We start from the raw sequence: 23,540 nt of genomic DNA, 5'->3' as shown, positions 1-23,540 counted from the left end.
GGAAGATGGTAGCATGCCATGCAAGTAAATATTTCAGTGAGGGAGGGCTGTGCAGACATCAGCCTTACGAGCCCAGATACAAACCAGGAATGACTGGAGATGCAGACATGCGGCAGGAGACCTTGGCCTCTGTAAGCTAAGGTCTTCAACAGGTCTCACTTCAACTGGGGAAACACCCATTCTGTTATTAGGCTAGGTCACAAATAAGCCCAAAAAATGGCTTCTTTCACCTAGTCAAAAATTCAATTAACCAACATGAGAAGGGGTTTCTGGTCAAAACAAATGACTATTATGCTCTGAGTCAGTTGGGCCCCGAACAGTGACCAACTGGGACTTGCAAGGCCTGGGACTCATTGTTGGCAATGATGGTATGTGGATGGTAGTCTGATATCGTGGCAGAAATGCCTGGTTTAGAATCATGAGTCAAGAGTTTGACTTCCCACTATGCCTCTTCGCTGTGGTCTATGAAACCACAGGAGTCATTTAAGGTAGAATAGTGCAATTTTTAATTTCTTCATCTGTAAAAATGAGAATACATGTAGTAACATACTCAAGGTTCTATTGAGTATGTAAAGAGTTTTGTAAACTTTAAAGTGCTAAATTTAGCACTTAGGGGTTCTTATTCTATCGATACTTATTTTGTAATGTCAAATCAAAAATGTTAGTGATGATACAAAAGCATGCAGACAACAGTTAAGACAGGAGGAACAATTATTTCCTTTAAAAATTTTATTTTTATTGCTATCTTTTTTTTTTTTTTAAACATCACCATTTTGGAAAATAGCCTTCCCTCTTCCCCTACCCAACTAATCACCTCTGTAACAAAAGAAAAAAACACAGCAAAACCAACACATCAACCAAATTTAATAGGTATAGTGTTCTACCCTTACACTCCCCCACTATGCAAAGAGAGAAAAATAGGTTTTTCTCTTTCTCTGGTGCCAAAAGCTATCATTATAATTATATGGCAATTTGATGGTTTATTTTTCCCATTTACAATGTTGTAGCCATTGTATCTATCTTCCCAATTCTGCTTCCTTCAGTCTGCATCAGTTTGTCTTCCCATGCTTCTTTGAGCTCTTCATTAATAATCATTTCTTTAAAAAGATTCCTTTGGTGTACCACAATTTAGTTATTCCCAATTAACAGTTGTCTACTTTTTTTCCCCCAGTTCTTTACTACCACAAAAAGTACTATTAATATTTTGATGTGTATGGAATCATTCTATCTTTTTGACTTCCATGGGGTACGTGCCTAATAGGAGGATAAGATTTGAAACTGTCCTGTAATTCCAAACTGTTCTCCAGAATGGTTGGGCCAATTTGTAATTTTCTCCTAAGGTGTATTATAGTACCTGTCTTTGTAATCAGGAGGAACAATTTCCAAATCTTGCTATGGGAGGGTACAATTTCCTCCTGCTTGTCAGACATTTTCTCCCCTTTCACAAAGGGCTCCCAGGCATTTATCAAATGCCTCAAGTCCATAAACCAGCTAGTGTTATCAACAGTACATCAAGTATTTACTGAATACCTACTAAGTGCCAAGCATGTGCTATTCAGGGATACAGAAGCAAAAGCTATTGTCTCTACTTTCAAGCTTACAATCTACCTAGGGAGGCAAAACTAAGGCACCTGGTACAACTGGAGAGCAACTGTGCGCTCAGTAACCTAGAATGCTAATAAAGGCTTGTGGGCCAGGACAGAGCTCTTCTGGCCTGGAGCAGTGGGGAAGGCTTCGAAGGCATGGCAGGACCAGACAGATGGCTAGGGCTTGGGCAGGTACAGAAGCAGGGGCAACAGGAGTATGTACTGGGATTTTTCTTCTCATCTCCAATGTGTACAGCCTTTAAATTTCACGTTACATTCTTCACATCCCATCTACTTTGAGAAGCAGCCTGATACAGTGGCACATTGTTAACCATCAAACCTTAGCATGGATGCATTATCTGTTTTTTTACTTACTGATTTAAAGACTTGAGAGCATGAAAGTATGAAACCCTAGAGGTAGAGCCTTGGGGAAGAAGGATGGAAAGAAGGAATGGAGGACAAAATGAATAAAGGGGAAAATGCAGACAATAACTTGACTGATTTCCTAATTTCAGCTTGGACAAGGAGCCCATTTTTTAGAATTACAAAAAGTGCAAATTTCTTTTATGTGTGTGTGTGTGTGTGAATCTCATAGGTTCTGGAAATTTAAAACATCAACAGATTAGGGGCTTAATGTTCAAGGATTTAACAGGAAGAGGGTAATGCTTATGCTAAAGGAATCAATTGTAAATAGAATTTCAGGTATCACTGAAAACATTTTTTGAGAGAGTTCTCGACCCATGTGGCTCTCTTTGTAGAAGTTAAGATCCTGAGGGTCCTGGGAAGCCTAATGAAAAAGAGCACTGGGTGTGAAGTAAAGAGGATCTGGGGTCCCAATCCCAGCTTTGCTGCTTACTGTGAGATCTTGGGGCCTGGGTCCATTTTCTATAAAAGGAGAGGGGCTACACTGGATGACATTCAAGCTAGAGGGCCAACTCTCAGCACTCACAGCCAATTTTGAGGGAAAGTTCCTTAAGTCCCAGGGAAAAATCCCTTCTGAGCCTATCAAGGGCAAAGGAGACAGTTATTCATCCTGCCCCAAGGCCTTTCAGCCACCTGGTCCACCTCCTCATTTAAACTTCTTCTCCTTGTCCTAGTTCCCCTTCCACTGAAAACATTCTGCTGCTCTGCCTCTCCAAACCTCATACAGCCCTAAAGGACTGGCTTAAACCCCACCTTCTCCCCGAAGCCTCCTCTGACTCAGCCCACAGGTCTTTCAGATGCCTCCATGGGCACAAGAGTAGTCCCCCAAACCCCATCTCCCCCTGAGAGGAACAGTTATCTGAGGACAGGCCCCTCCCCCAGGGTCAGCCATACAGACCAGGCCCGAGCTGGGGTTGGCTGTGAGATGGCTTCTGATGGAGGGAGAAAAGGGGGCAGTTGTTGAGGATGCCAGTTCACAGCCGCCCCTGGAGGTAAGCCGTACTGAAGAGCATTGCTGCGAGCGGGCCAGATGGTAGAAACATTAGTAAAAGCAGAGTCCAAAGGGACGGTCTTTGCACAGGCTCTGACCAGGACTCCCTCCACAGCACTGCAGCTTAACAGACTCCTGAGCCAAAGGCCCGGAGAATCCCGCTCACTCTCGCTCCTAACACTCAGCCGCTCAGGGCTGCCCTTGGTGTCCTCTCTACCCTCAGATCCCCCTCCGGGCCCCATAATACAATAGGGGCTGGGGTCTCCATGTTGGGGGCTGGGCTGGAGAAGGGAACAGTACCCAGGCCAAGGAAGCAAAGTGTGGCTGTGGCTTTTTTTCCTTTTTCTTTATTGGACGCTTTATAGGGGTGTCAGGCAGATCTGGTAGTTACACTGTTAAATAATTCTTTAAAAACCAACCAGGACCAGGACCAGGGCCCCAGTCCCTACCTCTGAATCGGAAGCAGAGGGGAATAAGAAGCAGAAGGGGAGGGAAGAGCAGAGGAGGGGTGGGGGCCCTCCTCACACCTCCTGGAGCCCAGACTCCCTTCACGGGGGCCCAGCTGTGAGGGCTGGGCCCACTGCCCCCAGGTGACCCTAACTGCATCCACATCCAGGCATGGATAAGGTAAACAATAGGGGAAGAGGGAGGACAGCCAACTGTGGTCCAGACGTGGATAAAGGTGAGCAGAGAGGCTGGGACACAGACAGTTACTGTCTGTAGAGGTCAGAGTGCTACTAAGGCAGGAACAGGGAAGAAATGGGAGGGGAAAGGGAAGTGGTGGCGAGGGATGAGGAATATTGCAGTGAGGTGAGAGCGCAGCCCGGGCTCCAGTCCTGGGTGGCTGGTCAGGGGAGCAGATGGTCTAGAGTCCTGACCCAAACCTGTGACGGCCAGCTCACACATTGTGGGTCCTCTTGGTGAGCTGGGGCTCCTCGTCCACCAGCTTGGACTTCAGGTGTTCTTTGTAGGCCAGGATGTCACCAGACCACTTGGTGATTGTCTGTTTCTCACAGACCCAGATCTCTTGGGCGACCTGAAAGGAGAATCACAACAGTCAGCTCTTTGCACACAGTCCAACAAATTAGGATGCCCTCTGTTCTAAGGCACAGTCAAATCCCCTCTCTGCAGAAGGGAACATGGTGCCCAAGGCTCAAACTCCAGCTTTGCCAGCTATTTACTAGTTGTATAAACCACAGGCAAAATACTTAACCTCTCTAGGTCTTAGTTTCTTAATCTGTAACATGAGGATGACGAAGATGATCTCTGATGGCTTCCAGAGCTAAACGTGTTATCTACAATTCTACAATCCTCCTTCACTAACTCATGATCCCAATTGTTAGCACTTCCCTTTCTTCCCCCCATAGACCAAAAGCCTCCAGAGAAGAAAGTTCCTCCTCAACAAAGTAGTCAGATGGGGCAGTTAGATGGTGCAGGCTAGAGCAGCAGCCCTGAAAACAGGAGGACCTGAATTCAAATCTGGTCTCAGACATGTAACACTTCCTGACTGAGTGACCCTGGGTGAGTCATTTAACCCCAATTGTCTTAGCAAAAAATTATCTATATCTATATATCCAAATAAATAAAAGTGGTCAAACCGGGAAACCTAGATTTCTTCCTCTCAAGAAAAGCAACTTTTCCACTGAAGCTGCTTTAGGAATGACTCTGTACCCTCCCCTCCTGTGTTCCTACCTGCTGGATGAGCCGGAAGTCGTGGCTGACTAGCATCATGCCACCCTCAAACTCGTTGATAGCATCAGCCAAAGCATCTATCGTTTCGATGTCTAGATGATTGGTAGGCTCATCCAGGAAGAGCATGTGGGGGTTCTGCCAAGCCAGCCAAGCCAGGCACACGCGACACTTCTGCCCATCTGAAAGGTTCCGGATCGGGCTCACCTGTTGGGACCACAACCCTTTGATCTCCACGGACACTGGTGCAACATTCGTCAGCACCGTGCTAATGTCAGATTAGACCACAATTCTTAATTTGGAGCTAAAAATTGTTCAGGAGTCAGAAACTCAGGTGGCCTGACTCCTGGGACAGGCTTCAACCTGATATCCAAGCTACCAGCTCAGGAAGCACTAAGTTTCCAATCCTGGCTCTGAATCCAGGAATCTGATTCCCTTCATAACCACAGCCCACTTACAGGAGATTACTGCAAATATCTGTGTTTTTTGCTACTCTTTTTCCATCAGGCCCCTACCCTGAGGGCACAAAACATGAGGTGCAGACAACGAAGATGTCAAGCCCTTCCTACCATACATCCCATTATAAAACTTTAAACCAGGATGGAAAAATCATAATCCTAAAACAAGATGAAACATTGAAGACAGTTATGTTCCTTCTCTGTTATTTGGCCTTCTCTCTTATCTGGGAAAGAAGGAGAAGGGAGAATGACAAATAGCTAACATTTAAAAAAAAATGTTATTGTTGTTGCAGTTGGGTTTTTTATAAAGGAATTTCACCAAGAGTCTGAGGATCTGGCAGAATGACAAGGTTCAGGACATGACGCCCATAATCCATATGGTTCTGGATTCCCTCAGTTCCCAGAGGGCCTTCCTTGCTCACCTGCTGCTTCCCTGTTAGGCCATATCGACCAATGATCTTCCTCATCTCCTCTTTCTCTTTGATCTCTGGGTAGCACTTCAGCATGTATTCTAAGGGGGACAGATCCAAGTCCAGTTGCTCTTGTAAATGCTACATGCGGAGAACAGCAATAAGGCAAGAAGTGTTAAAGCCTCTTTCTGAGTAAAACCCTAGAAGGGATAATCTGGGGCCTTGAGCCCTGAGGTCTCCTATCTGAGGGACAAGCTGTGTGCTGTCTATTTGGGTCTTTATGGCATGGGTGACCGAAGAACAGGCTAGATAAGCTGTGTACATCCCTTATTGGGGAGGTGGAAAAGTCAAGGACAATCAGATAGAGAGCTGTCTTTTTCCACCCATGACCCCTTTTCACCTCAGAAATTTTTATGCAACCTCAGGGATACAGGTATAAGTTCACAAATCAAACATTAACTGATAATAAACCATAATTCTGCAATCCCACATTCAGTTACATGACCCTCACATGGGATCACGATGGACAGTTTAAAAAGTTCTGCCTTGGGTAGCTGGTGGCACAGTGGATGGAACAGCAGGCTTGGAGTCAAGAAGACCTGAGTTCAAATCCATGTGCTCCTGGACAAGTCTTTAAATGACATCTAACTTCTGTCTGTCTCAACTGTAAAATGGGCACCTACATCACAGGGCTGCTGTGAGGATGACTAAGATAACCTTTGTTAAGCACTGGGCATGCCTGGCACACTTAGCAGGCACCACGTAAATGCTCCTTCCCGCCCCCTTGTACCTGATGGTAGCGGCCAATCTTGACGTGAGAGTGTTTCCGAATCATCCCATCTGTGGGCAGCAGCTGAAAGAATATAGCCAAGGCACAATGCATAAAGTTTCCCACCCAAGGGATACCCCTTGCCCCCCAGCCATAGCCCCTTAACGAGGCTCTTCAAACACACAGTTAAACACAATGAAGCTCCACAAAGTCATGTTTGTATCTTGGCCACCCTCAATGTATTTGAAAGAGATCCTAATCTTCACCCCTCTATCCCAAGGAGACACACAGAGGTACACAAGACACACAAATGAGGAAGACAAGACAGACAGCACACCATTTCTCAGTAGTCTCTCTCTTATCCACACTCGAATATACTCTATTCTGACTAAAGCAATGATAACTTCCTGTCTGCTGCTCTTAGAATAAAAACCAGCTGTTTTCTGAAAATACACTCAGATCAGCAATGCAAATCCGAGCAAACCTCATTCATTTTTTCCCCCCAAATCTTACTCTTGGCTAAAGAACCTCAAGTAGCCCTCCATTGTCCAGATATTTGGGGAAAATTTCCCAATCACAGAATTCTTTAGATGTTTAGTGAATAATCAACAGACCCCTTTTCTCAGAATGACATTTTAAATGTATAAAATAAAGCATGCAGGATTATAAAAGGAATCAATTATAGTGAAATATAAGGTCATTTTTCTCATTCAAGGTGAGTGACCCCTTGAAATCTTATCTGCGGACCACAAAAGAAATCCTGCTCTTGATGGAGAGGAGCCTATGTGAAACAGGACGGTGATAGCCAGAACGTGATGACGGTGGGTCCTGAGTCATCAAGGATTGTTGCCCTATAATTTCCAGCCCTCTGAGCACTCATGGGGATGGCTTCCTAAGCCCACAAAGCCTCTCCTTTCTCCCAAGTGGACACCCACCCAGTGTGACCCTCGTGATCTTACCTCTCCTGTTAGCAGCTTTAGCAGAGTCGACTTTCCAGCTCCATTGGGCCCCACTAGAGCCACACGTGTATCCAGGTCAATCCCAAACTCCAAGTTGTTATAGATGCAGGGCTGTCATGTGTGTGCAGGAAAAACAAGATACTACTTCAGTTTCCCATCCTACTGTGGCAGTTTCCAGACCACAGATGAGAGACTAGCACATCTTTGTCATCCCCTCCCCAGATGGCAGATCTCAAAACCTTCCTCCTCTCTAAAGGGGTATCAGTGATGATCTGAAAGGATAGCCTCCCTCCTCCTCCTTTTTCCCACCATGTGGCCCCTCAATCCCCAGTATGAACTCACCCCATCATCTGTGTACTTGAAGCTCACATTCTGCACCATGATAACAGGTGGAGGAATCTTCCCACATGGCGGGAAATAAAATGAAAGCGTCTGGGAAATAGAAGCAGAGAATGCTGGCTGAGGTCTAGGCCCCTTTCCTGCCCTCTTCCCGCCAGTAACACCCGGCCAAAGCCCGCGGCCTCTACCTTATCGCTAACCACTCTCTCCGTCAGGCCTGAGGCCATCATCTTCTGCAGCGTCTTCTCCTTGCTCTGTGCCTGCCGGGCCAGCTTAGCACTGCCGTGACCAAACCGAGCGATGTAGTTCTGAAACAGACCGGGGCCACCTCAGTAAGGGGCCTGCTCGCCTCTCCTTCCCCCCATGCCGTTTCTTCAGGCAGCCATTGCCTTTTATACCTTCATGTGAGCAATCTGATCCTGTTCCCAGTGGAAACGCTTCATCTGATTTTCTTCCAGTTCTAGTCGTGTCTTTACATACTGGTCATAATTACCCTGCAGGAATGAGGTGGATAAAGCAGGCAGCTGTATTCACTCAGGTAGGTCAGAGGCCAGGGAAAGGACTGTTCTCCTGCCTCTAGCTAAGCGAGAACATACAGCAAGTAAGGAGGGGGCAGCTAAGTGACCCAGTAGACAGTACGCTGGGCCTGGAGTCAGGAAGACAAATCTAGTTCAAACCTGGTCTCAGGAACTTACTAAGTGTGTGAACCTGGCCAAATTACTTAACTCTGTTTGCCTCAGTTTCCTCATTTGTAAAATGAGTTGGAGAAGGAAATGATGAACCACTCCAATACCTTTGTCAAGAAAATTCCAAACGGGGCCAAAAGGAGCTGCCACAATTAAAGAACGACTATAAAAAAGAGAGGGATGTGCTTTACGTTTGGAAATCTATAAACTTGAGGGCAATTGCTAAGCAGATAGCATGGCAACTATTGGGGAGAGCAGCAAAAAACTCAATATTCACCCAAAGAACAATAACCTTTCCTATCACCTAGCCCAGGGCACAGCATAACCAAAAAGGATTGATTTTCTTCATCATGGACATGAGTAAACAGTCTTTAAAAATAAGATAAGATTCTCGTCTTTGTTCTTTTGTTCTGATGGGAAGATTAGGATCTAGGCCCAGTGCTTTCTGGTAAGGAAGAACTGGAAAATTTTGAGTGTTTTTAAGAATATGTCTTGAACAAAAAAACTGTTATAAAGATAGTTCATTAAAAGGGGGAAAGAAGAGGTATATTAGAAAATGAAGATAATGTAAAAATAAAAGATGGATAAAAGCAAAAACAAATCTCTATAACATGCTTGAACCCAAAGAAGTCACCCCACTGGGGCTGCAGGAGCCCACTCACTGTGTAATACTTGAGCTTCCGATTATGCATGTGGATGATATTAGTACAAACACCATTCAGGAAGTCCTGGGAATGGGAGACGAGGACCAGAATTCGCTTGAAGCTGAAAAGCCAAAGAACTCATGAAGGAGGCCAAATTTTATTTTCCTTAACCACTTTCTTAAAAATCAGGCAGGTGGAGGTGGTAGCAAACAATGAAGCAAAAGAAAAGACAGCTGAATTGGATATGTATGCATACACACAAATAAAATGTGGAAGTGGCTATGGATAGACAGCTGCCTGGGCTGGGAGGAAAGTAGGATGGATGAAAGAACACAGAAGTTAATAGATTTTGACAGACTAAGAGGATAGTGTAGAAAACATCGACCAAAATCATTTCCAAATGTAGTGTAGTATCTATATAAATCAGGGACTTTGTTAGGTTTTACCAGGATTCTTCCTTATTCCCTTTACAAGAAAATCTTATACAGAAGCTCCTCCCGAGTCTGTTTCTAATTTGCTAGAAGAGGTGCTTCTGATCTTGTCCACAGCCCATGGGTTTTTAGCCTGGGAACCATGGATTTATCTTTCTAATATTAAAAGAGGCTTGATCTTATATATTTTTGGTATTTCCAACCATTATTCTGAGAAAGGGCCCACAGGCTTTACATCAATCTGTCAAGAGAGTTCCACGGCACAAAGTTACCAATCTAGCCCTAGCGTCCTCCCCCACCACAACCACCCACACAAAGCACACCCTCTTACGTCTTCAGTTCTTCTTCTAGCCAAACGCAGGCATCCAGGTCCAGGTGGTTGGTGGGCTCATCTAATAGCAGCATGAAAGGGCGGATAAAAAGGGCTCTGTGGGGAGGGAAGAGGAGCAAGAGAGGTGCTTATTACACTTGGTGGTAGGGACATAAACACAGAGGCCCAGGGGAGTCCCAGAAACAGCTGGTGGTTCCCCAGCCTTAGAGGGAAGGGTAGAATGGGGAGGTATAAGAGAGTGGCGGAAATGATCACAGAATTAGACACAAAGATTTTTAAACAAAGGAATTATTTAGCCTGGAAAAGGGAATTTCCAGAGGACTCATAAAAACGCTGAGGTTTCTCTTATAAGTCTCTACTCCCAAAAGGGACATGAAAAATAAAGTGGGACAGCCAAAGGCACCCCCTTATGCCCCCAATAACAGGGAGGCCATGGGATGTGCTCCATTCCTAGAGTGGACACCTCTCCTAAGAAGAGACGTAACTAAAGCCTACTTCTGCCTAGAAGCAGAGAGATAGATTTTAGAATTCTTTCCCCTCTCATGTTCCAAATCATGAGTTGGTAGGTGGTCATTCCAAAATAGCACTTTTAAATATTCACTTCTCGAAGGAGGAAAGTGAAATAAAAAACTCAGAGAAGGAGTAGAAAGGGAAGCCAATTTGAGGAATATCCCTAGGAAGGACCTGTAGCCTCCAATGGGTAGCATAAAACGAGAGAGTAAATACCTTAAGTTAAGCACTTTTGTCAATTATTTAGCACAGATTATTAGTTATCAGACACAAGACAAAAAGGGGAAGAGGAGCTAGAAGGATTTGCCAGAGAAGAAAAGAGGCCTTTTTAAAAATTCTGTCCTGTTTAGGCCTGTTATCCACCCAACTCTCCCACCATAACCCCACAATCTGTAATTAAAACCATTCCTTATTAGACATACATCACTGCTGACCCTTGTTCTAAGATAACTGTCTCCAAAGAGTGGTTGGGGTTCAACTCTAAGAAACTAGTGACAGATGGTGGTGATGTGCCTCAAGGAAATTAGGCTGGCCTGAGGTGGGGAGGAACCCACCTGGCAAGAGCAACTCTCATTCTCCAGCCACCACTGAAGTCCTTGAGTTTCTTTTGTTGCATGGCAGGTGTGAAGCCCAAACCATGTAGAATCCGTGAGGCCCTCATCTCTGCCTTGTCGGCATCCAGCTCCTCTAATCGTTCATAGAGCTCCATCAGCTTCTCACATTCGGCTGCAAGTGGGGGGAGGACAGTCTATAACTCTAAGGATCTTAGTGAGCACCACCTTTATTCACTGTGAGTTCCCACTCAAGTTCACCCGAGGTCCATACCATCCTCATGGGCCAGCCGCTCAGCCTCTCTCTCCAGCATGGCCCTCTCTGTATCCACCTCCATCACACACTGCAGGGGTGTCTTGTCACTAGGAGGCATCTCCCTAGTCAGGTGGTAGATATCAATGTGCTCTGGAATAGGCACTTCCCGCTTACCAATAGCAGACAGCAGCATGGATTTTCCTGAAGGTAAAGGAGAAATTTAGAAAAATTTGAGGAGGGAGTAGGAGACAGGATATACTCTGGCTGCCATTTATCTCTCATAATTGAGCCGGCTTTCCGCTTTGCCCAGAAGGGACACTCCTCCCTAGAACTGTAAACATTACCTCCACTCTCTTATCTGTTGCCTATCTCATTTTAGCCCATCTTAAAGGACCCAGTTCTCCTTCCTCCCAGAAATCCATGAGGAAACTTCCCTTGGCTACTTCAGCCTCGAATTTTCTCTTTCCTTTCACTCACAAACACTTGATGCCCTTCCCAGTCTCCTGGAACTTGTTATGCTATGCCTGGTACTATTCGGTTGCCTCTTTGTGAGGGACCTGAAGGCAGGAGGAATCCCTGGTCATATCTGCCTCCTGCTTGGTGCCTGGCACCCCAGCTCTGCAGTAGATGCCCTCTAAGTTCTGCTGGTTGACAAAGCAACAGACCAGACACCTCTCACTATTCTGGAGCCTCACCAATTCCATTCAGACCAATGAGGCCGTAGCGACGCCCTGAGTTCAGTTCCAGCTTCGTGTCACTGAGTAACTCTTGGCCATGGAAAGTGAGCGAGAGGTTAATGATGTGGACGTCAGTGCTGTTGGGGTGAGAGGCCAGGACTCCCGTGACAGCTCGGGCAGCAGCTTTCTTCATCTCAAAGTCTTCCAGCTCCTTAGTCAGCAAATCCACCTCTATGGACAGCAGGGGAAGAATGATTACTAGGACCACTGCTCCCAGACGCCTGTCCAGCAGTGATGAAAATCACCTGCTGGATGGAAGCCCACGCACCTAGAATCTGGGCACAGTGCTCTCCAACACGACTTTATTTACATTCGATGCCTGACTTCTCTGGTTCAGTCAGGGAGATGGACAGAGCCTCATCTCACTGTACCAAGCGACCTCTCCACTGCATTTATTTCATCATCACTTGCATAATTATTTTTCTACATGTTAAAAGTCCCTTAACCAGAATCTAAGTTCCTTGAGGGAAGGGTTGCTATACTTCATCTGTTCTTCAGCAGATGCTAATGGCCACGGCCCCCTCACCCTACTAACTAAGGAGGCAGGGATACCAGGAAACCTCCCTGCCAAGAAGAGACCAGTCCCCACCAAGGGAACACAAAAGGAGCTTATTACTATTGGTGCCATCACTCTCCTGCTGAGCAGGAAATGACTATATTTAACTTCCACAGAAAAAGCCAGGGTCAACGACGGGGCCCACACCACCAGATGGTGGTTCATTTCTTGTGACTCATGGAGTTATTGCTCCTTTATATTATCTGAGCCAAAATGACCTCCAAAGATGGTCCCTGAGGCAGTTCCGGGGTTATGGGCAGCCTACTCACACCCCTTTAAGTTTTAAAATCATTATTTTGAAGGGCAAAGGGAGAAACTGTTTGAAATTTTCTTGGATAAAGAGAAATGGGGTCTGGTAGGAAAACTGATGAGAAAGTTTGGAAGATACAATAATACAGTGGAAAGAATACTGGCTTTGGAGTCCAGACGCCTAGGAGCTAGTGCTAATTTCTTTATTAATTCTTTAATAATTAATTTCTTTATTATATTATCTCAGCCAGTTTATCTTTGGGCATCTCTTGCTTTTTTACATTCAGAGAATCTTAAGAATTGGAAGACATTTTAATGATCATCTAATCCAATCCCTTTAGGATGGGCTCATTAAGGTAAAGTGCCCCCTAATCACACTGCCACTGCAATGAGGGATGATCCAATGCCTGCCCCACCTACCTTGGGGTTCTTGGCTTCTCTTCAAAAATCAAATAAAAGGATGGATATAAAAAATGCTTTGAAAATAAGAAAATGACATGAATGTGAAGATGAGTCTTAGAGGATGACTAATAAATATAGAAAAGGAATGGGGGCTGAGCTGGAAAATAAATGCTCCAGAAACACAATTGGTGAAGATAATAGAACTGGTCTGCTGTGAGAAGATGAGGCCTTAGAGGGATAAGATAAAATTTAATGAAGATGTGAAGAAAATTCAAAGGAATGTGAGAGAGAGCCTACAATGAAAGGTTTTGTAATTTAAAAATATTGAACTTCAGAAACATTTAGGTTCAAATTCCACCTCCAAACTGACTAGCAGGTTAATCCACAATGCTGAGTATCATTCTTCTCCACCAGATTGGGACGATACTACCTACAGTATGAACTCCCCCAGAGTGTTGCACACATTAAAATTTATTTTTTAAAAGTGTTTTGTAAACTTTAAAGTGTTATATTAAATGTCATCTACTATTATCATCAAGATTTTTGATAATACCAAGACTGATGCTAATGACAGCATCAGACTAAATGCCATGGCACTGCCAATGGCCCCAGAGACAACAAATTCACGGAGAAAGAAGCTTACAATCATCAGACAAAGGTCTGAACTGGAAATGTAAGCTCCAGAGAGGAATGGATGTAGGACACCTGCTCATTCTCAAAATCCCCAAGCTGGCCATCTTTGCAGTTTTTATGTACCTTGGAAAGAGAAGCTTTCCAATGGTGGGGAATGATGATGGAAGTTGGGATGGAAAGGAAGAGTATGGTCTGCTTAGATGGAGTTCCAGTCTATTTGGGGATTATTGTTGTTCATCCTTTATTTTCAAAGAGGATCTCAACTTGTACAGTCAAATTTAATAATTTAAATTTTAGATTTAAGAAAATGATCAAAGCTCCTTTAAGAGCTGCTCCCATATCCCTCTTTTTTCTTGTCATGAACCCATGATCCCTGGGTCATTTTTCTGCTTAGGGTCAGATCACCCCCTCAAAAGGAGAATGATAGATCAACATTATCATGCCTGTTAGTTCTCATCTCTTCCCTCACTATTCCCCAACACAAAACCTTTTGTCCTAGCCAAGCCAATTTCCTCACTGCTCCCCAAGTAAATCACATTCATTCCTACTTATATTTTGGTTCATGCTGTTTTCCAGAGAGAATATTGTGACTGCTGTCAATCTTACAAATCAAAAAAAAGAATAACGATGGTTCTCTTTGATGGTTCTTTTGTTTTTCCATGCTCTGCTTCCTTAGAAAGATTGGCTGGCAAACTCAAGTTTGACAATATGTAGCTCAGAGTCACTCCCAAACCCTATGGGGAGCTTGAGAGAAGAGTTGGCCTTTGGCAGCCTGGAAGGTAGGACCAAAGGGGTGTTGAAAGAAATGGTAACCCAAATAGCTGGTAACAAGGTAAGCTCCAAGAGTTAGAAAGAAGCCTAGTTCTAGTTCTTGAAGAGGCATTGCAGAGTAACAGAAATGATAGCCTTAGCAGCAGGAAATCAGGTTTGAACTCCTCCTTAGATATTTACTAGAGGTCTGACCTTGGGCATGTCATTTATTTTTTTTGCTGAGCCAATTGGGGTTAAGTGACATGCCCAGGGTCACATAGCTAGGAAGTGTTAAGTGTCTGAGACCAGATTTGAACTTGGGTCTTTCTGACTTCAGGGCTAGTTGGGATACCAACTAGCCACCCCTGGACATGTCATTTAACCTTAACTTACAGGCTCATTTTCCTCATCTGCAAAATGGGAATAATACCTGTTCTACATCTGCAATGTGGGGTTATGAAAAAAATGCTTTGCAAACATTAAAAGCACTAAATACATATGAATCTTTATTGTACCTTAGCAACTTGAGGTAGAATGATAAGAGACTAAAATCAGACATAGGTCTGATGACATTGAGGAATGATTCTTTGACCTAAGAATGGAAGAGCTTTGTGGTCAAATTTCCTAATTCATTCAATGTGTATTCATTGCTTTAAAGACCACATCAATCCAAGATAACAGTTTCACTTTCCCAAGAAGAGGGCTTCATCATCCTTTGTTTCAAATGACACATCTTACTTTGGCCACCCTCATTTCTTCTATCTAACCCATGTGCCCTCTGAATTAGGCAAAAAAACTTTTCTGCCCCATGGTTTGGGATGACCTGTTATTGTGAGTCAAAAATGCTTATGCTATTACGGGAAGCATAAAGTACTAGAATAAATTAGAATTCTCCTATGGGATCCTAGGAAGCGACAACTCTTTTGTGAGAAGTGGGAACCAAATTTAAAATGACTAATCTTTTTGCAACCATACCAAAAAAATGCATAAGACTGGCAGGTTAGATATGAAATGTTCATTGGATCCAGAGCATGAGTCTTACCTGAGTATCAAATGAACCAGCACTAAGGTCCAATGGAAGCTTTCTGTTGCCAAAATTTAATAAGTACTTCCAGAAAAAAAGGCCAGTTTTGATATCAGAAAAGCTAAGTAGTCTATCGTAAACATCGAGAGAGCTATACTGAAGGCTAGTTTCCAGTTTCTAAATGAGAACAATTATTTAAAGCCAAATACACTATATCTAGGTTAGGCTAAGATGCCAGTTAGACATTGGAGAATCTGAAAGGAAGAACCAATCTTATCTTTGCTTTGAATCCTGATTCAGATAATTAGGAGGAGGGTTGAATAGAATGGAAATGACATCTTGAGTTTGTAATTTTCATTTTCTCCCCACCCTCCCACTCCCTTTTTAAATCTCAGAGATGTCTTGACTAAGTTAAAAACTTGTCTGACACCTTAAAGAAGGGAGGCCAAATTTCCAGGGTTAGGTTAGTGATATAAAAGCAAAATAAAATGCCCTTTTGGGGCACTGGTTCAGAAATTGAGCAGTAAAAATTATTCCCTTTCACCAACACTTTTACTACATGGCCTGAGGTCTTTCTAGTTTTCTTCCAATCCAGACATGGAGTAATCCCCTAGTTCTTATTTTCCTCCCTCATTCTTTCCTTTATCCCTTCCTTCCCTGAATGCTTCTTGTCTGCACCACTTTTTTTTAATCCTCCTTATTAGACAGCTATTGCGCAAAGTACTTTCATGGGTACAGAGGCTAGGAATAAAAAAATGGAACACAAAGAGGCAAAAAGAAGAAACTCCCTATCTGGTTCTTGTTTTCAAGATACTTATACTCTAGATGAGGAAAAATGATATAAAAAGAAAAACAATAAAAGAAAGCATTTGTTAAGTGTAAAATAATATGTATAAGTAATAAGCATTTTATAGGAATCTAATGAGGAAGAGCTTACTGTGGGCTGGTGTAGCTGAAAAAGGCTTCATTAAAGGAGAAGGTATTTATAGACCATGAAGTAACAGTACTCAGATAGCTGGAGAGGAAAAGGATGTTCATTTCAGGCAAAGAAGGCTGAGAAGCCATGAGAAGTAACAACTTGCAAGAGAAGCTCCACATAAAATGAATAGATCAATTTTGGGAGTAAGAGGGTAGGAAGGATATATAATTTCATTGGTATAGGAAATTACTGATGAGGAAAAACTTTCTGTGATGGGGGAAAGGAATCATTCTGCATATTATAGTCTTAGGGCTAGCTTGAGCACTGATTTAGAAGTTAAGTGACTTATCCAAAATCATTTAAATAATAAATGTCTGAGGTGGAACTCAAACTAGATTTTCCTACTCCCAAGATAGGCTATATTAAAGCACAATGCCTCTCAATTAATTAAGTAAAAACCTGAACAGATTATTAAGAAATTACTTAAAACATTACTTTGATATAATCAGTTAATTTTTTTTTTCCTTTTTGTATTTCATCTCCCCAAACTCCTTAGAAGATTGGAAGGAGAATGAGAAACTTTTTCTATCATGTTTTTCAGACTCTAGTTTGGTGCCTTGTAAGTAGAATATACTAAACATTTCCAACAAAATAAAATAGAGAAAAGCATTTCTTTCTAGGGGGTCAAACATAAGGCATCTTTTCCTATGTGGTCAATAATTTTTGGAAGGTTCCATGTGACACATAATCCAGTACCTTGGCCCCCATGTGGGCTCAGTGAATCATTATCCACTGTGAAAAACAATAGGCAGAGAAAGGAAAAGTACCCAGATACTAGGATGAACGTGCACCACTCCGGCATCAGATATTGAACAAAGACTGTAGGCTCAAGTCACTGACCCAAAATGGGGCCCAAAATCTATGACACAAGATAGGTCCATTGTCCTTTTCTGCACCTAAATCAAGGCTAACAAAAGCCAAGGTTTTGACAACACTTCATCTAGGAGCCCCACGTGAACTCAGAATTATCAGAGAATTCCCATAAAAGACACTTCACCCTTACCTAAATTTTCTTTGCCATTGGCTTCTTCATTTTTCTCCTCCACCACCTGTGGCTCTGTGACAACATCTCCATTTTCTTCATGCCCTTTCTTGGGCCTCTGCCTGGCTTTAGCGGCTTCCTTCTTTTTGGCTGCCTTCTTCTTGGCCAGATCAGAGGGCATGGTGATGAGCCACAGGTGTTAGTTATTTCAACTTAACCTGCCATGAGAAAGGTAAAGAAATTCAACACAACCCAAACACACACCACAAAGGTGCAAGCCCTTCCTCTGTTTTCTCCCTAGGATCTCCCACCTAGCAATCTCCCCCATTCCTCAGTCCCTGGTACGTCCCAGAGATTTTGCTGGTTCCAACCAGATCACAGACTAATGCTAAAACTGGAGTCAGGGAAATCAGAGTTAGAATCTCAGCTTTTCCACTTAATTAGCAATGCCAGGGACTTTTCTGGGCCTTTGCCTGTAAATCAACTTTGGTTTAAATAATCTCCAAGGTCCCTCTCAGCTCTAAAATCTACATTCCTAGATCTAGCTTGGCCTCCCTTACTCCTCCACTCTGCCTGCTTCTCATTCCTTCTCCTAGTTAGGATCCTCAACATGACACAAGTTCCCTGCAGACGTCTGCTCTCCCCAGTACGCTGCCCCTTTAACTCCACCTTTTAAAAGTCTCTCTCATTCCATCCTTTCCTGTCTAGTTCTCCAGCCTGTTCTTCCTTCTTTCTTCCTCTTCCTTCCTGCTCTCTGTTCCCCTCTTCACTCCTGCACTGATTCTCTCCGGTACCCCCCTCCCCCCTTCCTGGCCCGTCTCTTTCTCATTCACTTCTGATTCTTCCCCCACTCTCGCTTTCTCCTTCATTTCTCACTCCTCGCCCATCCCCCACTCCCGCTTTCCCCACTTTTCACTTTGTGGTCTCCCAACTCCCCTTCTCTCTCTCCTTCCGTACCCCTCCTTGCCCACTCTCTCTCATTCTCTCTCCACTTTCTCCCCTCCCCCAACTCCATCTCTCCTTCCCGCAAGTCTCTCGCCCTTTTCCCCACTCCTCTACTCTCTGGTCTTTTCCTTCCCCCACCTACTCTCTAAAACATTTCCTCTACTTCTCCTCCCCCTCCGCCAACTCTTTTGCCCCCAACTCCCCTCTCTCCGATCTTCCCCTCACCTCCCTTCCCCCCCCCCCCCAATCCCCGGCCCGGTTCTCTTCCCCTCACCAACCGTCCCTCACCAGACGTCCTCTTCCCCCCAGATCTCCTTTCCGTTCCCGTGGTCTCCCCGCTCCATCCCTCGCCTTCCCTTCAGGCCCAGTTCGACTCTCCCGCCCTCACCGGCCGGCACCCCCTCCCCCAGCTCACCGGGCCTCGCCGTTCGGCCTCTGTCGCAACACAGCAGCTTCGGCTACTCCGCGTGCGGCCGGCTCGCCAGCCAATCACAAAACCCGCCTGCTCCCGGCGCGCTTCCGCGCAGCCACCTGGGAAATGTCGTCTTCCCAGAGCGGCAGGCTAAGGATAGGGCCGTGCACGCGAACTACCGCAGTTCCCAGAGGCCTCAGCGCAGTCGTGATGACGTCATCTAAGAGAGAAGCGCAGTATTTTCTGGGAATTGTAGTCCAACGTTCCCCGTGCTCGTGGGCTGACATTAGGTCCCAGGAACTGCAAATCCCAACAGAATGTGCGCACAGGTGTGTGTGGTGTCTTTAGGTCCTCCCCCACTTTCCTCAGTTCTTTTTTGCGGGATGCCGGGAAATGGAGTTCCCAGGAAGGAGTCTAACAGGAGAGATTGCTGAAAACTCCAACTACATTCCCAGTATTCACCGCTTGGCGTGAGCTGGGCCGACACAAAGTGCCGGCGGGGATTAAGGGGATGGGGGAGTGGGAGGCGGAGCATCGCGGAGAGCCGAGCCGAGCCAGGAACTGGAGTAGTCGGGGTGTTAAAATAATTATGAGATTTAATCGAAGGCCTTCCCAGTCCTTCGAGCCTAAAAAAGCTTTCCTTCGGCTTTTCTGTGCTTTACGAAGCCCAGCTTCTTGAAACAGTTTTCGGCAGCTCGAGCCTCCAGTTCTTTCCTGCGCGTCTATCACGTCTTGGCCCCGAAGCTTCAACCCCTCCGCGGTGGGCGTTGGGGGGAGGGGCGAAGGGGACGGCGTTCTCTATGAGATCACCTACGGCCTCCTGCCTCATCAAATCCTCGGCCTTCGGACGCCCCCTTTTCTGGTTCTCCTACTTCACAACAAATTCCTCTATTTCCGTGGGCTCTTGAATCTTTTCCCAACTCCTTTAATTTGGGTGGCCCCCAAATTCTTTCCCTTAGTCCTCGTTTTCCATTCTACGCTCTGTTCCTCTGTCTCCACCCCCCTTTAAGCCAAGCTTACCGTTTTTTTCTCAAAATCGGTTCCTTTCTCTGACTTTCTGTCCGCGGCGCTTTCTTTCCTCTCATATCTTTTAATTACTTCTAAATGCTGTTACTCGACCTCCACGAAATCTGCCCCATCCATCTTCTCTGCTCCGTTCCCACTGCCACTGACCTTAAAGTCATGGCCATATGCCTAGATGATGAAACCGCTTCCTAGTAGGGGTCCCCACCTTCGTTCTATGCCACCCCTCCATCAACTTTCCATGGCACTAAAAAAAATAATGTAAGCGATGCAGATGCATCTTCTCTCAGAACCCCTCAGTGACTATTACTTAATGAGAAAAGTTCAAACTCGATTGCTGGCATTCAGGGCCCTCTCTGATATCCTTCCTGCTCCTGGAATATGCATTCATATTCATAGAATTCAATCTCTTCTCATCTCCACCTGGCTTCATGTCTCAGCTAAAATGCTGCCTTCTAGAAGAAGCTTCTCCTGATCCCCCTTAGTTCTAGTGCCTTCCCTATTATCTCCAATTTAATCTGGTATACGTTGTGTTTGTACATAATTGTTTGGGGTGTTCAGGGAACATCATATTTGGTATCCACTTCTCATTCAGTTCTCATCAATTGTTCCAAGATGCTGTAGCAAAATAAAACATCTCAAATAGATGGGTTAAATCAGGTTCAGAGTAACCAACAGGCTTATTAGTATGAAAAATGTGAAGACTTCCCCCAGCAGAAGGGGCAGACAATAACAATTTGTTGGAATGGCCATGATGGCTGAAAAAGGATGAGGTTAGACATCAAAGATACCAAGGTCATCCCCTGCATCCACTATGCTATCACAGCTTGCTCATCCTGGAATTTCCCTTTGCCCCTGATCTCACAGTGAAAACTCTGCCATTATGGCCTTTTCTTCTGATAGTGCCTCCCAGAACCTTTATTTTAAGGAAAATGTGAGGTTCATTCCTCATTTCTACCACAAATTCCCCAGATTGTTCCAATTTCTTATGCGTTGTCTTCCCTCCCCAACTGCCATTAGAATGTAAGCTTCTTAGGACAGAAGACAATCTTCTTATAGTTGTATCTTTAGCACTTAGCACAGTGCCTAGAATTTAGTGAAATGCTTAATGAAAATTTACCTTTGCTGTTGTAAATGCATAAGACTCAAAGAAAAGCATTCTCTACCTTCAAGGAACTTACATTCTGTTGGACCCACTTCATCAAATCTATAACCTAGCTTAAGTCTCTGATGGCCCTAGACTACTGTGAGCTCTCTATCATTCCTTTGATCATTTAAGAACTTGTTATTAAACTCTGGGCAGAGCATTGGGGAAGAAGGAAAGACAATTTAAGCATGATCCCTAACTTGAGCCTGTAATGTACCAGAAAAGACATGGCATGTAAACCAATATGTATAGCTGTGCTATTCCTATACATCTAAATGAAATATGAAAAATGAACATGCAAAAATCAAAGAAGAAATATTATCAATTCCTCTAGAATGTGTGCTCTGTGGTATTCATTTAACCCTTGGGCTATACCACTTTATATTACTAATGTTTTATGTGTATGCACTACTAAAATTTCATTTCCCAGTGCTGAGCACAATACCCTACACATATACATCCAATAAATATTTCTTGATGATAGTGAGTGTGCAATCAGGTCATTGGCTTCAGTGGTTTCCAAGATGGGGATTACAGCTACATGACAGGCATGACTTCAAAGGGTATGTGAGCAGCCAGATTTCTCTAACATAGCTATACTTCTGCACTCATTATCCACCTGCATGCCTTCCTCTGTTCTCTCCCACTGTGTCAGTTCCTGATCTCCCCCATTCTGTATTAGATATCGTCCTTCAGGGCAGTTATAAGCTAACAGGAAGTGAAGACCCACAGTAGAAATTCCTCTCCCATCCCCAGAATACCCACCTCTTGCCCTATAAATGATCTAATGGCTATTGCAAAAACTCCTAGAAGGTAAGTCTGCACTTCCAGGGAGTGACCAACAAGGAAAAATGCCACAGCCTCCCTTTTGTTTTGTACTGAGTACAGAGAACGAGCAGACATGCATCGTTTCAATCTGCATTATCTTCCCTCAAAAAAAACCCACCCCTCTTTCAAATGTTTATCACTTTTTTTTTTTTCAGGTATCCAGATTTGAAATCTAACTTCTCACTTTCACTAATCCGTACACACAGTTTCCAAATCTTATCATTTCTTTTTCAACAACACATCACTTCTCCATTTGCACAGCTATACCTTATCACTCGAATATACCTTATAATTAGATATACCTTATCTATCATTTGTTCTGTTAAAATGGCTTCCTAGTTGATTTTTCCTTTCTCCACTCTATTCTTACCTGCTGAAGTGATTTTCCAAATGGTAAGGTCAAACTATAGCAATAGTATTACACAAAATTCTAGTGCCTTCCTGTTGCCTCTGGGATCAAATATAAAATCCTCTATTTGGCATTTAAAACTATATTCAACATGATGCAAATCCACCTTTCCAGGCTTATTATAATTCTGGAACTTTGTTTCAATTAAATTCACCACCTTGCTAGGAATGGAAACACAGCTAAAACATTCAAATATGAATATAAAAAAAAGAGGTACTGTATTGGGCATCCAGAGCATGTGCAGACGCTATCAGATTGCTCAGCAGATGCATCCTCTTCATGTCAAGATTGCTTCCGGTAAAATGCTGATGACATGTAAGGAAAGTGCCTTGGAGAAGTGTGCAGTATACAAAGACATTCTGTAATTGGCTCAGCTAATCACATGAAGTGAAGTGGAGGCACTTTGGTTGGTTTCAGAGACATGTAAAAATCTCATCAACATCCAACACTATTTTTTTTTTTTAACCTCAATTGCTCTCACATGATCTTGGAGACTTTTGCTTAGGTTTTCTAGTAAATCTCAGGCTCTTCTCTGAGGTTATGTGGTCCCTGAGAAATAATCCTGAATCTTTGGCTTCTGCATTTGTTCTTTTCCAAAGGACTTGAGCCTCTTTGACCTTGTGAGTTTGGAAGTTATGGAGAATATCTTTGTACTTAATGTTCCAGGATCTTAGTTCTAGGCCATGTTGTACCAATTTATGCCCTGAGGAGCAGAGTAACCTTTTCAACCCTAGTTCAGCAGTGACTAAGATAAGTATAGTACTTGTCCATCATTAATGCTGCCTTTGGATGTGAACTGAATAGGACCAATATTATGTAGGAATTGACTTAAGTTTTGAGACAATTCCCCATAAGAATGAAGTGATTAAGTGGAACTGGAACACTGCTCTCGGGTTCCTAACAATGAGAGCAGTAGAGCTAGTGGAGGTGGTAGAGAAAAGACAGCCCCTAGAATCTCTTGAGATACTCTGGAAAGCTGAGGAGAAGTAGCCTGCTTGACTCATGAGAGGGACAGATTGTACACATTTAACATGGCATATAACATTTATTACATAGAGAAGAATGGATCTAGTTTGTTCATTGTTTTTTATAGAGCAATAATATTCCACTATCTTCATGTACCATAACTTACTCAGTAATTCCCCAATTGATGGGCATTTACTCATTTTTCCAATTCTTTACCACCACAAAAAGAGCTGCTACAAACAGTTCTGCACATGTGGATCCTTTGCCCTTCTTTATGATTTCCTTGGGATACAGACTCAATAGTGGCACTGCGGGGTTAAAGGGTATGCACAGTTTGATAATTTTTTGAGAATAGTTCCAAATTGCTCTCCTGAATGGCTGAATGATTTCACAACTCCATCAACAATGCATCAGTGTCCCAATTTTCCCACATCCCCCTCCCACATTTAATCATCTTTTCCTGTC

The 23,540-nt window shown here is 43.8% G+C and overlaps 1 protein-coding gene across 3 annotated transcripts; it reads right to left on the bottom strand.

The window, feature by feature from the left end:
- Positions 1-711: 711 nt before the first annotated feature.
- On the bottom strand, positions 712-18,815 carry ABCF2 (ATP binding cassette subfamily F member 2). Of its 3 annotated transcripts, none has more exons than XM_052001011.1 (15): positions 18,706-18,815; positions 17,367-17,563; positions 11,729-11,941; positions 11,052-11,234; positions 10,781-10,952; positions 9,717-9,812; positions 8,973-9,075; positions 8,023-8,118; positions 7,813-7,932; positions 7,628-7,717; positions 7,286-7,396; positions 6,348-6,410; positions 5,570-5,698; positions 4,693-4,896; positions 712-4,036 (listed from the first exon to the last, which is right to left on the bottom strand). In XM_052001011.1, the coding sequence occupies exons 2-15, from the start codon at positions 17,524-17,526 to the stop codon at positions 3,899-3,901; spliced, it is 1,878 nt and encodes a 625-aa protein (XP_051856971.1). In that variant the 5' UTR covers positions 17,527-17,563; positions 18,706-18,815; the 3' UTR covers positions 712-3,898. The 3 variants fall into 3 exon arrangements, with proteins under 3 accessions (XP_051856971.1, XP_051856972.1, XP_051856973.1); XM_052001012.1 differs by lacking the exon at positions 18,706-18,815 and adding an exon at positions 18,579-18,684; XM_052001013.1 differs by lacking the exon at positions 18,706-18,815 and adding an exon at positions 18,569-18,588.
- Between the last annotated feature and the right edge of the window lie 4,725 nt (positions 18,816-23,540).

Source organism: Antechinus flavipes, chromosome 5, assembly GCF_016432865.1.
Source record: "Antechinus flavipes isolate AdamAnt ecotype Samford, QLD, Australia chromosome 5, AdamAnt_v2, whole genome shotgun sequence".
Classification (NCBI taxonomy): domain Eukaryota; kingdom Metazoa; phylum Chordata; class Mammalia; order Dasyuromorphia; family Dasyuridae; genus Antechinus; species Antechinus flavipes.
This window is presented reverse-complemented; position numbering and strand designations above follow the sequence as displayed.

Coding starts and splice junctions, on each gene's coding strand:
- ABCF2 (XM_052001011.1), bottom strand. CDS start 17,526: ATGCCCTCTGATCTGGCCAAGAAGAAGGCAGCCAAAAAGAAGGAAGCC. Junction 6,411..7,285: donor TAAAGCTGCTAACAGGAGAG/GTAAGATCACGA, acceptor ATATTCTTTCAG/CTGCTGCCCACAGATGGGAT. Junction 5,699..6,347: donor AGATTGGCCGCTACCATCAG/GTACAAGGGGGC, acceptor CTCCGCATGTAG/CATTTACAAGAGCAACTGGA.